We start from the raw sequence: 16,887 nt of genomic DNA on the forward strand, positions 1-16,887 counted from the left end.
CCTTTCTGGAGCCATGGCATGGAGTGCTCAATTTTTTTCTCTCTGTAGGACTGCAGCCTTCTGGTACTCCAGCCAAAAAACACTCATATTTTAGCAAGCTTAGCCCCGGCCCCGTTGCCAGGCAGTAAAGCGAACACTTGTCCGCTTCGGGGGGAGGGAGCCGGGAGCCGGGGAAGGGTCAGGAGAACAGCCCCGGGGAAAACATCCCGCTTCTGTCCCACTGGAGAGCAACATGAGGGCTTGGGGTGCGTGGGGAGGAAAGGTGAGGGTGGCCGTGGGTGCTTTCCTCCCACAGCCTGGGAGCCTGGAGACCTGGGGTGGCTTTGGAGGTCCCCAGGGGTCGTTGGGGCCAGGTTGCCCTCTGAAACTCTCTCCTCATCCCCAGGACGTGCCAGCCTGCTCTCTGCAGCGCTCAGGTGGACGCAGCCCTTTCCTAGTTTCTCCCATGGCCTCGGCACCCCTCCTGCCGGGGACGAGGGTCTGTGTGGTCCCCCCATTGCTGCAGCGGGGGGATGCCCTCGCAGGCACCACGCTGGGGGGTGCATCCATCCCCCTTCCTTCTCAGCCATGATCCATGCCCTATGCCTCATCTTTTTGCCCCACGAGGGCTGGAGGAGGGGACAGGGTGACATAAGCCCAGCAAGACAGCGACTCGTTCCCAAGCCATGGGTGCAGGCTTGACAGCAACTGGCATTTTTCCACTGCCAGCCCGTCAACGACCTGGTGCTGCCGTCCCCCCTTCTGAGGAGTGACAGTGAGTGAGAAGATGACCTGGTGCCAAGACAACTCAATCCGGCGTCCTCACTCCCTGCGGCTCATGACCGGCACCCGCCGCCAGCCTCCTCCTGTGCCTCTTGCGTTGTGCGTGGCCATCGGCTTGTCCCCACGCCAAGGTCACGGCTCCAGGGGAGGATTGCAGCTTTGCCCTCCAGAGAGCCGTCGGTTGGGGATGGCTGTGAGTGTGGCCGGGCTGGAGCTCCCCGCATCTCCGATGGGTTGGCTGGGGGTCTGCTCAATCTCCTCCTGGGGCCACGGCAGGATGAGTTGGTCGGGTCTCTGCACCGTGGTGCTAGAAAACCCGGCATCCCTGTGGATGTGTCTGCTGCAGGGAGGCGAGCAGGGCAGCTGCCTGCACTGCTGCGTAGGGACCGGTGCCAATGGTGCCAGCCCCAGCCCTCGACCAGGAGCCCCAGGGGCCACTCGGGGGCTGCCCCTGCCCCTCTCACCGCATCCCTGGGCCAGGAAAGCATCCCTCCGCCATTGCCTTACCTGCCGTGTGAACCAAGGCTCCACGCGGCGTTTGAGATTTGTCCATCAGTATTTAATATCGGCATCCCTGACCCGCCGCGCCCCCCCTCCTTCCCCATCCCGGGGAGGCTCCGAAGGGCTGTGTTTGTATGCGGCGCACGCAGACAGACAGCAGCCGGGAAGCGCCCGTCAATCACGGCCCCTTTCAACCTGTCACCTCAAAATAAAGGGAGAAAGAGGGGGTGGTGGCTCCCATGGGAACCCAGGGCTGCCCACGGCGTTCCCCCTCCATCGGTGCGGGAAGGGACGTTGGGATGCATCGCCCCAGCGGTGGCTTTGGCCACGTGTCGAAATTTCTAGGTTTCAGTGACGCCGAACGGGTAGGAAACCCCAAAGCAGAGGTCTGGGGTGGCTTTTTCGAGGAAGAGGAATTGCTTGGGGAAGTGGGACTGTGTCCTGGGGGGATGTCTGTACCACCGGCTGGCTGGCTTGGGGGGTCTTCCAACAGAAACGCACTTTCGGAAAAGGCAAAATATTTTGTTTCAAGATTTTCTTGAAACCCGCCACCACCACCACCACCTTTCTGTTTCAAAATTGCAGATTGTCATTTCAAAAGGGACCTAATTAAAACAAACAAACAAACAAAACATTTTAATACAGATTAATCAATACAGGAACATTTTAATGTTGTGGTAAAAATTTCTTGCATCGCCGTATTTTTCTTCCAGTTCTTCCTAAATTGCGGGGGCTTGTTTTTATTTACAAATAGTCGCTGTCAGCGCTTCGCTGGGGCTTTTACTGAGCAGCCCGTGGCAGGATGGGTTTCCACTGAGCATCGCGGTGCCAAGCGGGTCACCCTCTCCGGTGCCCTCTGCCTGCCAGCTTCGTCTGTGGTTGGACAAACCTGAAGGCTGCCGGCCAGGCCTTACATCGCTTTTGAACCCCAGGCTATGGAAGGAAAAATGGATATCAGGAAGAAATTCTTTCCTGTGAGGGTGGTGGGGCACTGGAACAGGTTGCCCAGAGAAGCTGTGGCTGCCCCATCCCTGGAGGTGTTCAAGGCCAGGCTGGATGGGGCTTTGAGCAGCCTGGTCTGGTGGGAGGTGTCCCTGCCCAGGGCAGTGGGGTGGAACTGGGTGATCTTTAAGGTCCCTTCTAACCTGAACCATTCTGTGATTCTGTGAAAAAAAAAATTATCTACTGAGAACCAAAGCCCGCAGCATCCCTAGGATGGCAGAGATGAAGGTGCTCCCATTGCAGTTTAAGTGTTGGTGATTTGTTCTTGGTTTCAAACCTGTTGAAGTCCCTGGGCAGAGCCCATCCTTCTTCTCTTCCGCGTATCCTCCTGTAGGGAAATGTAATCTCCAAGTCCCCTTCGTAGCTGCAGGGAGGCACAAAGAAGTGGAGAGGGGAGAAAAAATGTCATTTGCTCTGCAGCCTGCTGCTTGCGGTGGGAAGGAGCTGGGCGCAGAGCTGGAGATCCCAGGGGTGGAGGAAAACACCCCTGGATCCAGGCTGGTGTGTCTTGCTTAGGCAAAAATGTTAAATTAATTCCTAGATCTGGTGCGGGAACAAAATTTTCTTTCAACCCCATCACAGGCCGACCAAGGGTGTTACCCATGCAGGAGTTATCCATGCTGGAGTTATCCTATGTGGGGTTATTCCTGGGTGGGATTGTCCATGCCTGGGGTTATCCATGCCTGGGGTTATCCATGCATGCTCCTCCTCCCTGGTCCTTGCAGAGGAGCTGGTAGTGTCCAGGGCTGGTCCAGGGCCACAGGGGTCTGGGACACCAGCGATGCCTTTTGCTCTCTCCCCATTACTACCTGTGGCAGGCTGCAGATTTTGTCTGTGACATTTTAGTGCCTAGGGTCTGGGTTCATTGTGGGTTTATAAGCAGCTCTTTATGGGTTCATACTGCGGCGGAGGTTTTATGGGGATTTCTCAGCATCTCACGTTGCCCAGGGATGGGAGAGCCCTGCCTTGGGCAGTGAAAGACGCCTGGTCTGTCGCGCATCCCTCAGCGGGAGCTGTGGGGGACCCGGCAGTTTGGAAATAAAGTCATTTATTCAGTGACCTAAGCGCGGCTTTGAGTGTCTACTATTAGGCAGCCTAACCTGAATCTCACACCTTCTCATTTTGCAATGCGCTTTGGGCTTGGAAACTTCCATCGTTCGGTTGGTGCGGTCATGCCTAATTGGCAGAGGTTTATGGCTCTCTAATCAGTGTCCTGGCAACAGAGATTTTTGGGCATGTTCATTCGTAAAGATTAGATAGCAGTAACGTAATAGCTTATCAATATTTTATTACTGAGGGCAGTTCGTAATCCCAACAGGTAGGGCTTAAACTTCATTTAAACAGGATGAGAATGTGTTACCAGATGAATACAAACTGCCTCCACTTTGACATAAGAGAGACATAATTAAAGATGAAACGACTACAGAAATATTAGCACAAGCCTGTGCTTCTCAGAGCTGGAACAAGAAAAAAAACGACCCTTCAGAAGGGATGCTTTCAGGGGAATATACGTCCTTCTCCTCCCAGGGCAGTCACAGGGATGTTGGAAATACATATATCTTAGAGACAGACGGTCATATGTAAACCTGGGAAATTGAAGTCGAATGTGCAAAAATAAAAGCCACTAACGGCATTATCTGGAATTATAAAATCCCCAACTCCCACCTTTTATGTGATGATTTTCCCCTTTCTGTAGCGACAATAGTGTTTTATAAAAGTTGTGTAACGTCCCTTTCCTGCTTCTTGCGGGATGCTACGATTTGCTGAGGCGCCCAGGATTTGCTTGGCACGGGGAGAGTGATGGACATCACTGTGCTCGCTGCCACCGTTTTGGGAAAACTTGGGAAGGAGTGGGCATAGCCCACGTGCCAGCATGAAGCGTCTGTGGGAGCACCCTGATGTGGGAGGGAGCCGCCACCAATAAAGCGGTGAACGTTTTGGGGGCCCCATTCCCAACCCTTCGAGCCCTTGACACCTAGATTGGGGTTGGAGGGTGCTGCTGGAGGGTGGCCGTGTGCCCTGGCACCCTTGCCAGCTGCGTGCGCACATCTGGCGGGCAGCTGTTTGCCTCCGGAGCTCGCTGCTCACCCGCGGGTGGGAGGTGATGCTCGGCGGCCGACCCTGCCCCTTGGCGCAGGAAGGCAGGCGTTATCCTCTTGCTCCTGCACCGGTGGGATGTTCCCCGGCCTCCAGTGGTTCGCGCAGCCGACCCTCTTGGTTACGGGCTGTCGGGTGACTCAAGGGGTGAAATGAAAAGGTGAAGCGAAACCCGGCGGGGATTTCACGGAGGCAGAGGCTGCGCGCGTGGGCTCCCCTTTGCTGCTGGGGAGCTTTTGCGCAGCAGCACCCCTGGTGTCACGGGCGCCTTCGCCTTGGGAGCTGCCTCTGAGGCACGAAGACACGCGTGTGCTTTGCTTTGTGTCCCCCCCCCCACCCCGTCTCCTTGTTTTATGGGCTATCAAGCTCGTCACAGAAAATTTTTGAGTTTTTTTTTTTCCCATTTGCTGAGGGTTTTGCTGCAAGGGTTTTGCGTACATCTGTTCCTCTCCTTGTTGGAATGGGGCTGACTCAGCACATTTCATCTCCTTCGTGAGAGCCAAAAAAAAAAAAAAAAAAAAAAAGAAGGGTTGAGGGTTGAAAGCCCGCTGGTGGCTGCAGGGCTGCCCTTCCCCTCCCCAGCCCTGCAGCCCCCTGACCCTCCCCGCAGGTGTCCCCCAGGGATGACACATGGGATGGGGACCACGGAGGTGGGAGCCGTCTGGGGCCGGTGGAGGGCTGGATGCAGCACTCCCCACGTGAGGCCCTGGGGCGTCCCCATGCTGGGACACAGGCGATGCTCGGAGATAACCTCTGCAGGATGCGTGCGGACTTCTGACTTCTCTTTCTGGGCCAAAGTCATCAAGTCAGGGGAATAATAATGTCGAGTTCCCACAGATATTTAGGACGGGGCTGGGTAAACAGTGATTTTTTTTCTTTATGGGGCCCAAGCCAAAAACGCACGTATCTGGGGGTGGCAAAGAGGTTCTGCTTTGGTACCTTCAGACATCTCTACTGGGGGAAACATCCCATTCACTTAAAACATCCAGGATTTAGCTCCAGGTGCCTCCAAATCCTCTCAAGCCAACACTGATGCTGCCACCTCCGCTCTGCTCGCCTCAGTTTCCCCAACCGTAGATCATTGATCATGCTACTGAGCTTCTCGGTAAAGACATGGAAAGTCGGAGAAAGAAAAGCTCTGTTTCAACCTAAAGTGTTATGGCTGTTGTTATTATTATTGGCTTTTAAGTATAAAGCCAGTGTGTTGAAACCTGGGAACTGCACAATTAGGGATGCCTCAAACACTGTCACATCAATGTCAAGGAACAAGCTGAGCTTTTTCTTTTCCTTTTGACACATCAAATCTTCAGTCTGTCACCAGCCTTAACCCAAAACTTGCTGCCGTGGGGATTTTTATGATATGTTAGACATTCCTGATATGTTTGCAAGCAGGAACGGGGCTGTTCCGGTGACCGAAGCCAGAGGGACTGGGTGGTTTGTGGGTTACTGACAGTGCGGATGCTTTCTGCAGGTGCTGGTTGAAAGGCATGTACGAGCTTGTTGGCCCCGTTGCCATCTTCAGCATCTCCTCACGTCTAGGCGTGAGCTGGAGGCAGGTGGACATGTAGGGTTGGCTTGATAAAACTCATGTAGATGTGCTGGGCCACGTGTCTTGTGGTGGTGGTGGCTGGACTGTTTGCTTTTCACCCTGCAGCGTCCAAACGTTGGGTTTTTCATCCTTTGACTGCGTTCATGGTAAGCACCTAGTAAGAGGTCAACCAAAACCGCTAAAGTTGACCCAAAGGCAGCATCCCCTATTGGCACAGGGCAAGCTTGCAGCACCTGCCGTGTCACCGTGGGGTGCCAGCACCGACGTGCCCAGCCCCTCACCGCGCTCAAAGCACCACTGGGGTGACAAAGTGGTCCTGTGCCGATGCCCGTCTCCCCACCATGGGCATCCCGTCCCTTGTCCGCAATGCCACGCCACCCGCCGGGTGCAGCCGCGGTGCCACCGGGCGTCCCAGCGGGGTCTCCTCTTGCTCCCCCAGGCTCTTCGCGGTGAAGTGCGCTGGGTGCCTGGAGGCCATCGCGCCCAGCGAGCTGGTGATGCGCGCCCAGAAGAGCGTCTACCACCTGCGCTGCTTCTGCTGCTGCGTCTGCGAGCGGCGCCTGCAGAAGGGAGACGAGTTTGTGCTGAAGGAGGGGCAGCTCCTCTGTAAGGGCGACTACGAGAAGGAACGGGAGCTGCTGAGCTTGGTGAGCCCGGCTCTGTCGGATTCTGGTAAGGGGCCGCCCGCGCCCGGCGTCTCCCTGGCTGGTCCTGCTCCGAGGCCCCTGCGAGCGCGGTGGGGTCTGGAGGAGAGGTTTGGGGCTCACTGCCCTCAACCTCTGCCCCACGGACCGAAGGGAAAAGCTCTATGAGCACCGCTGCATCCTCCATCCAGAGTCTCTCCCACCTCGGTGAGCAGGGAGCTCGGCAGCGGAGGGGCTGCAGGGCCGGAGGATGCTCTGGGGACCATCCCATCTCATTAGGCACATTTCTGTAAGGGTTTGTGCTCCTGGACTGTGCAGGCCACCAGCACCCCATCCCCAGGGGCGTACAGCCTCCCTAGATGCCAAAGGTGACATGTCCCACCTCCCCGCCCCAGGGAAATGAAGGGACTGCCCCAGTATAAATATACTGTAAAGGAGAATTTTATTCCTAAAAAAAATTCACGGTCCCAAGCATCCCACTGACTACCCTGGGCTAAACCTTCTGTGTCCCTCCCTGTCCCCGCCTGGGACTCTGGAAAGGCTGAGAGCAAGAAGTGAGCAGCTTCTGCTGTAGCCACCCTTGGGAATACCGAGGGGAAACTGAGGCACAGAGCTAAAACATGAGCTGGAGGCAGGGGGCCTGCAAAATCTTCTGTCCCCGGCAGCTTCCCAGGCAGTCGATGGCCAGAGTCAGACTGCAGACCAGGGGTGGGGACACTGCGGGGACACCACGGAGCCAAGAGGGGGTTCAGGAGAGGTGTCACCGTGGCTGGAAGTGGGCAGGGGGCTGGCGCCCTGCTCCAGCCAGGGTGTCAGTGCTGGGTTGGGTGGCATCAGATCAGCATTACAATGTTTATCTACAGTCGATGCAAATCAAATCGGAATGTTTCTCAGGCAGAAAAATTTAGTAAGAAAACCCAGCAACAGGGGCCGGAGGGGTGGAAAGGATCTGCTAGCAGAAATCCTTGCGATAACACCATCTGAATTAAAAAAAAAAAATAAAAATCAGCATTACAGGCCTGTTTAGAAGGGGGGTGTTAAGGTGTGAAGCGGGGCAGGTCACAGACACGGCAAAGCCCGGCGCTCAGCGCCAGGCACAGGCGATGCTGCAGCTGGGGGAAGGTGTATGGAGGGACGGGGGTGGGTTTTGGTGGGGACGGAGAAAAAAATTTCCCAAAGCCTGTGTTTCTCTTTCATATTGTGCTCCTCAGCAGCGAGAGCCCATCTCCGCAATTCCTGCTTGCTCGAAAGAGAATATTCTCCCTCCCCAAGTAACAGTGATGATATTTAAAAAATAGAGTGAGGCCATGGGAGGAGGTGGCTGAAGGGAGCCAGGGAGTGATGGTCCAACGCTGGAGGAGCTGGAGAGGCAGGAAAGCAGCAGGATCCGGCATGCTGGCGCTGGCTCTTGCCTTAGCCCTGGGAAAGTCCTTAATTGATTGAAGAATTATTATTCTTTCCTTATGGGATGTGCAAACTCTTTCAGTTAAAATAGGAACCAATGAGGAGACGTCATGCGGGAAAATTAAGTGAATTGGCCTCTGGTCCCACAATGTTTTGGGTTTATTCCTAGTGGGGGAAAAGGGCAGTTTGGGAAAGGTTGGGGAGCTTTTCCTCCCCAGTGACTCGTCGTCCCGTGGTCCAGCCCCGCTGCCAGGGGCTCCAGCCAAACCGAGAGCTTCGATTAGCAAAACCCTCGATGGGAAATGCTTATTTCGGCGGAAACTGCAGCTGAGACCCAAGGGATGCGAAGGGCCAGCGTGGGATCAAAAGGGCATGGCAACTCCTAGGCTGGTCAGAAACCCAACCCGAAGCCCCCGGCACCCCCTGGCAGCCCCTACCTGAGGGGTCCCGGCCCTTCCTGTCTCCCCACAGACCCCGTAAGCTTAGCCTGACCGCCGTCCCTGCCTGGTTTTGGTGGCCACCAACAGTTTGTCTCAGGACGGCGCATGGCTCTGGGGACGGTGACCCAGCGGGGACCACCCCAGGTGCGCACCCCGTGCAGATGCTCAGCGTGGCGTGGCCTTGCCCCCTCCTGCCACATCCCCCCCGGGGTCCCCACTGCCACGCTGGGGGGATGCAGAGGGGTGTCCCTGCTCCGGCACAGGTCCGGGATGCCCTTCACCAGCAACGTGTGATGTGCATGTCCAACCTCTCCCCAGTCCCCTTTTTGCTGCTTTGAAGCCCCCTGCCCTCCCTCCCCCCGGGCCGCCGCGCACCAAAGGCCACTTTATGAGAAAGCGCAGATAAAAAGCGAGCCATATGTTGTCTGTAATCTCCCAAACCCCCGCTTCAATTACTGCCTCCCCCGAGCCTCCGCCGCCCAGCCTAAGTAAACAAGCCCCTCTGAAAGAGGACCCCACTTTCCAATTAAAAGCGTCCTAACGTTTCTCCTCTCCCTAAATCCTCCCGAGCGAGGAATGTCCTGGCCCCGGCGGCGGGATGCAGGCTCGGCGGGTCGGACCGAGGGCACGCCGCACAATATCCATCGCCCCGGCCCCTTCCCAGGTGACATCAGGGGCAGCTCCAGACACTCATTAATTTCTCCCCCCCTGCCCCCCCTCCTCCTTGGTGGGGAAAGGCTTGAAAGGGAGAGTTAATTAAAAGTAATACCCCGCCAAATCCGGCTTCGCTTTTCCTTCTTTCCCTTTGACTCTGGGAGGGATTTGGGGAGCAGGTGTTGAGGGGGGAAGGTCTTGGGGTGGGTGGGGGTGGAGCTGCTGGGAGTGTGATTTTCCCCTTTGGCGTGGGTTTTGAGCATCATTTGCTTGATAGAGTCCATGAGCCTCTGGCTCCCCCCCGCCGGGTTCTGCTCCTCCTGGACCCGGGGGAGGGATTTGGGTGCTCACCTCGTGTTAAGGTGCGGAGGGGTTCAGGCACTGAAATGTCCCCATCGGTTGACATTCCTCCCCCCAGTATTCATAAAAAATCTCTTCCATCACAATTAAACTCTCTCGGGAGAGCAGGCAGCTCGGTGAAGCAGAGACCCTGCTTGTGCTGGCACTGGGGAGGAGGCTGCGGCAGCCGCTGCTCAGCCCCATTAGCCATCAGAGACTCCCCGCTCTGGGTGTCCCCAGCACTGGGGCTCTCAGACCTTCTGCATTACTACGTCTCTCACACTGGGACATGCAAGAAAACAGCAGTTTGTCTTTCCCGCTGCCATTGCTGCTGGTGGTGTGCCATGGATGTGCTGTGGGCGAGCGGCAGCAGCAAGGCGCTGGCTCCTGGGGACCAGCACCCAGCTCCAGGCTGTTTTGGGGACCACCAGCATGGACATCTCTCCGTGTCCCAGCCCTCCCAGCCCTCACCACAGGGAAGGTCTCTATAGTGGCTGGTGAGCCTAGGAGAGAGACCAGCAGCACGGAAGGAAGAGGAAACTGGTACCCAAGAGCATCCTTGCTCCTCTGCAGGAAACATTGCCTCCCCTTGCCCTGGTCTCCTGTCTTTCCCCACCTTCCAACTGGGCTGCTCTTGGATTTACACTTACCTGCTTTGTGTCATCCATGATTAGCTCTCGCCATGGGGTACGACCTGACCTGCTTCAGCCATGAATTACTCTGGGCCAGGCTCAAAACCTGCTGGTGCATCCCCATCTCTTGGAGATGCGGCAGCGCCGGGATGGGACTTGGGCCAAGCAGAGCCTTGCAGTCTGCATCTGCATCAAACCAGCACCTCAGCTCTGTTATCAATTCCCAAAAGGATGGCGGAGGAGCTTTCTGGAAAAGGCTGTGAGTGATTTACAGCTCATGAGAGGGAAGGACCTGTGCTGTCAAACCTGCATTTACAGCCCTCCCGTGCAGGCGAGGTCATGGACACGGTGGCGGAGCGGTAAATGAGGAGGGCTGGGAAGAGGCAGGGCAGCGCTGCCTGCTGTCTCGGAGCAGCTCCTGCCCAAAGGCCCCATGGCCCCGAGTGGTGGAGGGCAGCAAGGAGATACACACCAGTGCCTGGGAACAGAACGGAGCAGCACATTGCAGCAAGGACCCGAGGGGGTGAAGCTTGAAGCAGCCTGGGCTTGTACCCAGGGAGACTTAAAACTCCTCGGTGGCGGGGGGGAATATAGGCGAAAAGGTGCCCCTTATATTTGTGTTTGAAACTCTGTGCTCTAAATGGAGTGGACCTCCATGGTAGGGCAAATCCGGAGGGGTTTGTGAGGTCTTGGCTAACGCCTTGCCCTCTCTGAGCATCTCTGCTCGCCCTTTGCCTGATCTGCCCCAGCCTGGGCTCTCTGGGCAGAGGGACCAAGTGCCTGGTCCCCAGCCGGGCTGGGGGACAGCCCCAGGAACACAGTGTTCCTCGACGTCTGCTGTCCCCTCTTGTGGATGTGACCTGCCTGTCTCTGTCCAGATGTGTCCCCAGCTGTGGCCTGTCAGGAAATCCCTGTGGAGCAGGCAGGGATTTGGGTCTGATGGAGGGAAACTCAGGTGTCCCAGGGTTTCGTGTTGCAGCTGCTCAGACAGTTGGGGAAAAGAAGAACGAAAAAGGACGTCTGGTGGCTGAGCCACCCCAAACTATGAGCCACAGCAGCTCCCACCCTGTCTGAGCTGCCATGGGTCAGCCAGCCCCAAACCTCAGCTCCTCACGCACATTCACAAGAAGATCCCCACCAGCTTGTTGTACGTCTCCCAGGTTATTTTGGACATGCTGGAAGATAATGTGCGTGGCCCATTGTCTGTAAAGGACCTGTTGTTTTTTTTCACTCCTCCCTTAGGCAAAAGTGACGATGAGGACAGCATCTGCAAACTGGGTCAAGCCTCGGGGAAGGGTGCCGAGGACGGGAAGGATCACAAGCGGCCCAAGAGACCCCGGACAATCCTAACCACGCAGCAGCGGAGGGCGTTCAAGGCATCGTTTGAGGTCTCCTCCAAGCCATGCAGGAAGGTATGGGGAGAAGAGTCCATGCTCAGCTGCCTCCAGCCCCCAGGGATGTCCTGGATGCTGGGCAAGTACTTGCTCTGGCTGCTCTGTATCCTCCAAAAGTACTCCCGAAAATCTGAGGGGTCTGAGACACCGCTGTCATTCCTCTCTCCAAGGTGCGGGAGACGCTGGCGGCCGAGACTGGGCTGAGCGTCCGTGTGGTGCAGGTCTGGTTCCAGAACCAGCGAGCAAAGGTGGGTGCACTGGGGTAGCCCACCACCAGCGCCTGGTGCCAGGGCTCCCCTCCCTCCTCGCTCTGGCTGGGGGATGATTTAATCCCACTTTTTCCCCTTCTCCTTGCCCAGATGAAGAAGCTCGCCAGGAGGCAGCAGCAGCAGCAGCAGGATCAGCAAAACACGCAGCGCCTGAGCTCAGGTATGCCCCTCACACCCAGGGTCTCCCCATTTCCCAGCCCTCTCCAGGCTTCCCAAGGGAGCTGGACCCCCCACAAAAAGGTGGTAGCCCAACTGTGCCGATGGCTTGCTCTTATCTTCCAGCCCAGACGAACAGTGGTGGCAGCACAGGGCTGGAGGGGATGCTGAACCCCTACACCGCTCTGCCCCCACCTCAGCAGCTGCTGGGCATGGAGCAAAGCGTCTACGGCTCCGACCCCTTCCGGCAAGGGCTCACCCCCCCGCAGATGCCCGGAGACCACATGCACCCCTACGGTAAGGCTCCGGGGTTTGCCTCTTGCCTTGGAGTACTGTGTCCAGTTCTGGGCTCCCTGGTTCCAGAAGGACAGGGAACTGCTGGAGAGGGGACAGCAAAGATGATGAGGGGACTGGAACACCTCTTTTATGAAGAAAGGCTGAGGGATTTGGGTCTCTTCAGTCTGGAAAAAAAGACGACTGAGGGGGGATCTTATCCATGCTTATCAATACTGAAAGGGTGGGTGTCAGGAGGATGGGGCCAGGCTCTTCTCAGTGGTGCCCAGCGACAGGACAAGGGGTAACGGGCACAAACTTGACCATAGGAAGTTCCATCTCAACGTGAGGAGGAACTTCTTTCCTGTGAGGGTGGCAGAGCCCTGTCACAGGCTGCCCAGAGAGGTGGTGGAGTCTCCGTCTCTGGAGACATTCCAAACCCGCCTGGACGCGTTCCTGTGCCACCTGCTCTGGGTGACCCTGCTCTGGCAGGGGGCTGGACTGGGTGATCTCCAGAGGTCCCTTCCAACCCCGACCATTCTGTAATTCTGTGATTCTCTCCATCAAAGGGATGCTGGGCCATGGCGAGGGGGCGGTCTGGTGGGGGCACGTGTGAGGGATGGAGCAATTTCTGGGAAGACAGCAGTCCCCTCTTCCCTAAATCCTCACACTGCAAAAGCTGGGGGTACCGGGCACTGCCAAGGTGCCAGATGAGAAAGCAGGCTCTGAAGTCTTTCTGCTCCTTCCCTGCTTCCAAAGGTGCCGAGCCCCTCTTCCACGACTTGGATAGTGATGATACCTCACTGAGCAACCTGGGCGACTGCTTCCTCGCCACGGCGGATGCGGGGCCACTCCAGGCACGAGTGGGGAACCCCATCGACCACCTCTACTCCATGCAGAACTCCTACTTCACCTCCTGAGCGTGGCCTGGTCCCCGGCACGGGGCAGCCGATGCCGTCGTGCTGCTTCAGGAGGGGCTACAGAGCCCCCGGGGTTGGGAGGGAGGGGGAAGCCACAAATGCTGGGATGCTGTCAAACAATATGTTGTAGCTTGGGATTCCCAAGGAGCGAGTTAAGTTATGGGTTGCATAGTTTCATGTTTCTCTTAGGAGCCTAGGATTAGGGACAGGAGTGGTTTTTGCAGCTGGCTGGTGGGTTTTCAAATTTCAAACGGGGAACCAAATTTCTCGTTTCGGCAGGGGGAGGGGGAAACCCTTCCCACGGGAGCATCCCGGTGCCGTATCCCCTCTGCACCACCTTCAGTCCAAGCAGCGGGAAGGGCAAACTGCTGATTTTCACGGGGGCGGGGGAGCCCGCCGCATCAGCCGGGCTTTGAAATTTGAAAAGCTGACAATGCTTTTGGGGAAACACGGGGAAAATTTTCCTGCGGGGTTTTCCCTCTGTTCCCTCGACCAGCTTGAGTGCTGGCTGTTTAAACACGGGGCCTTTTAAGATAGATGTTCCCATGCGAATATAGAAAGCTAGAAACCCCTAACATCGTCCCCGTCCCCGAGGAGGGGGCCGTATGTGTGTGTATGTGTGTGCGTGTGGGCTTGCACGTGGGCGCGTGCGGAGCTGCGTGGCTGTGGGCGATGGGCCGCACAGCCGTGCCTGCCAGATTGTATCAACAAAGTTTATTTCTAAGTCTATCAGAAATTTACTGTACAGCAAAAGTAACTTTATTTTCAGCGTGAACCATATTTAAGGAAATACTCAATGCACTTAAGTTATAAGATGAAATAATTTACTTTTTATAAACGTTATGTTTAGGTTGCAAAAGCCCAGTGGCAGGGAAGGAACATCGGTTCACTTCAGGCAATAGGTTTGGGTTTTGGGGTTGGTTATTTTTGGTGCTCTCAGGTTGCCACACTGGTTTTGAGGCGCAGTTGAAACCCAAAGCAGGGCTAGCTCCAGGGACCTGCTTCTCCGCTAGCGGCTCAATGGGGACAGCACGGTGGCCAGGTCCTGTCCCCACCGCTGGACATGTCCAGGAGGTCGGTGCGGGGTGGATGACGCTTCTGGAGCAGGTGGACATCCTGCCCCATCGGGGCTCAGCCATGCTTCTCTGCATCACCTCTCTCCTTCCCATGGCGGGACCCAGCCTGCCTCTGCCAGCGACCCCGTCCCATACCCTCAAATATGGGTGCTAGACCAGTGCGAGCTGCTCTCCTGGCTCCGGAAAACACCGCAGCCTGTATCACTACCCCTCGGGCGAAGGAGGAAGGAGGGAGAGCTCTGCATTTCCCACCCCGTGCTTGGGTTCATCCCTGCAGGAGCCATGGGAACCTGGGGAAAGTTCTCCTTAGGGTCAAGCCTTCAGCTGACCCTCACCTCATCCCCACCTCTCGTTTTCATGCGTTGTGTCCTTTTGTGCTGCTGTTCACAAATGATGTAAGCGACAACCCGTAAAGACATGCAAGTGGCTGTGAGGCTCAAAGTGCTGGCTCACCGCCACCGTACGATCTGACACTGAATGTAGCGGGGTCCGGAGATGGCTGACCCGGCGGGAGATGCTGACACACTGTCAGAAATTGCGTACCGAGATGAAATTAAAAAGACAAAAAAAAAAATCTCTGGAAAAAAAAAAAGCCTGGTCTTTTCTTGTGTGTGGTGTCCCGTGACTTGGAGAGGGAAGGGTTTGAATCATCTCCAAAGTCGGCAAGGTGTTGGGTAGAGTAGACCATGGGGAAAGCTTCTGCCCCTTAGGTTTTTTGATATCAAATATTCTCTGGTCTGGGACTAAACTGGCCCTTGAAGGTCCTCTGTGGCCAACGGACAGAGATTGGTGGATCTGGAAGGTGACACACTTACCTCTGGCTCCCACCCAAGGTGTCAGTGAGGGGCTTGCTGGGTCTCTCCACCAGGCACAGAAGGACTGTGTAGGACTAGCTCAGCTGAGAACAACCAATTTGTAGACATCTGTAGGCAGCGGAGATGACTAGCAACCAAAATGACAAAAGAAAAAGGGGGGCCAGACACTAGGCAACCTTCTTTACAACAAGGAGGGATCTTGTAGAAAGGACGGGGAAAAAGAGAAAAAGAAAAGTGTTTTTCATGTTTGCCAGCTCTCTGCATGGGCTCACGTGTGTTTGTACTACCAGAAAACTCTGCTTCATGTTTACACCTGCCCACAGTGTTCCTATGTTCTTAGCATTGAAGGAGAGCTGGAGAAGCCAGAACGTCCAGGTTACTGGCAAAACATTTTCCTGAACACATGAGCTCTTGGGTTAAAATGCCCCGCACACCTCATTGGTACCTTCACATCCCTGGTTGCCATCTCAGCTCACTGAGCAGAGCATGGCTGGGAGGCATTTCTGCAGGCCAGGTTATCTCATAAGGGCTCTCATCTAGACTATCAAGTCACCATGAACCCCAACCCTCCACGGCAGGGCCGCGGGCAACTCCACGCTAGGACTGCCTAAAAAATATGAGTGGGTATTTCCCAATAAGAGTCACTCTCATCGTAGTTCCCTGACATGGAGAGGTTCTAGGGGTATGTACTGATTCCACCAAATTGGGGATGGAGATCCAGAACTCATTGTCTGAGATGTTCAAAAGAAGGCGTTCTTCTTCCTGCCCTTCCGTCAGTCACGTCTCTGCTGCTCCGGTGCTATAAAATGTTTTCCAAGTCCAACCTGCAGAAAAAAAATATTCTAAAGTGGTGTGACCGTGTGAAGAAAACTTGTGATTTTTATTTTGCAACTTGCATTTCCCTAGTAACAGCCTGGATTTCTTGGGTTGGTGTGGGGTTTTGCTCTATTTCAGGACAGAAGAGCGTAGCAGCTGACCCTATGAATGGCAACTGCTGCAAAACCCCGCAGCAGCCCCAGCCCAGCAGGCGTCCAGTTTGTTCCAGTCTCCCAGTCATGTCTTGGGACGGGGTGCTGGGCATTGGGATTGTGTCCTTGGTTGTCCTGCAGTTGGGTATTTCCCCTTCCTGCCCAAAAGGAAGACTTGTTTTTAGTCACTGCACAGGCTCTATTTTCTCTCAACAATAACATTTTGATTACAAAACCTCTCTGAGCCTTTATCTGGCCTCCGTTGCCTCAAACATGAGCTGGAAATGCACAGAAAGAAAGCTGGAGAGATGTCTAGCATGTAGGAGAAGGCTTTCTGTGCAGAATTAAATAAGCTATATTGAGCTGCAAGGTCTTCTCTTCCAGTAGAAGTATCTCAGCTGTGCCTGCTTGCTCATTTGGGATGTAATTAGTGAGTCACCAGGTGAAGGTGTTGCAGGAGGGAGGGTAAAACCCTATACAAGCAGCATTCACAGGTTGCCTGGGTTTGGGAGGAGGTGGGAAGATGTGCCCTAGGAAGCTGCCTGGCCTGATTTGAGATGATCTTGTGAAGGACAGCAGGGTAGGTGCTTGTGTGTGAATTTTGCCGTGTTTCTAAAGCCCTTGCTCTCTCTGAGAGAGAATTGTGTGTTGGGGGATTTCTTTGTAGAGACTGTGGTATTTGTGTGTACTTTGCTCTTGTAAAGCACAAGGCTGATACCTGTTATAAGTGCTGGTATTTTTTTTTTTAGTGTTGGCTAAGTGTAATTTTTTTAGCTGGTTGTCTCCAAACCCACCTTTGGGGTGGATGATGTGAAAAGGCAAAATCCTCTCTTTTGGTTTGGGATTTTGGCACAGGAGGGCTCTACAGCAGCAGGGAAAAGGGTTGCGTCTGTCCTGGCATGGACAGGCTGGGGAAATTACGGCTGGAGATTTCTCTGTCACTGGGCTTGGTGGTCTTGGAGAAATGCTGGCTGGTGCCAGTGGAGCAGAGG

The 16,887-nt window shown here is 55.4% G+C and overlaps 1 protein-coding gene across 2 annotated transcripts in view; it reads left to right on the forward strand.

Moving 5' to 3' along the window:
- The window catches only part of LMX1A (LIM homeobox transcription factor 1 alpha), a 46,480-nt gene extending 33,443 nt beyond the window's left edge, over window positions 1–13,037 (forward strand). For both annotated transcript variants that reach the window (XM_063344188.1, XM_063344187.1), the window contains exons 4-9: window positions 6,351–6,583; window positions 11,267–11,436; window positions 11,589–11,666; window positions 11,778–11,847; window positions 11,970–12,140; window positions 12,876–13,037. In XM_063344188.1, coding sequence (XP_063200258.1) covers window positions 6,351–6,583; window positions 11,267–11,436; window positions 11,589–11,666; window positions 11,778–11,847; window positions 11,970–12,140; window positions 12,876–13,036 — 883 coding nt within the window. In that variant the 3' untranslated portion in view covers window position 13,037. The remainder of the gene's footprint in view (window positions 1–6,350; window positions 6,584–11,266; window positions 11,437–11,588; window positions 11,667–11,777; window positions 11,848–11,969; window positions 12,141–12,875) is intronic.
- The last annotated feature ends 3,850 nt before the right edge of the window (window positions 13,038–16,887 follow it).

Source organism: Chroicocephalus ridibundus, chromosome 8 (genome assembly GCF_963924245.1).
Source record: "Chroicocephalus ridibundus chromosome 8, bChrRid1.1, whole genome shotgun sequence".
In the NCBI taxonomy this organism is placed as follows: Eukaryota; Metazoa; Chordata; class Aves; order Charadriiformes; family Laridae; genus Chroicocephalus; species Chroicocephalus ridibundus.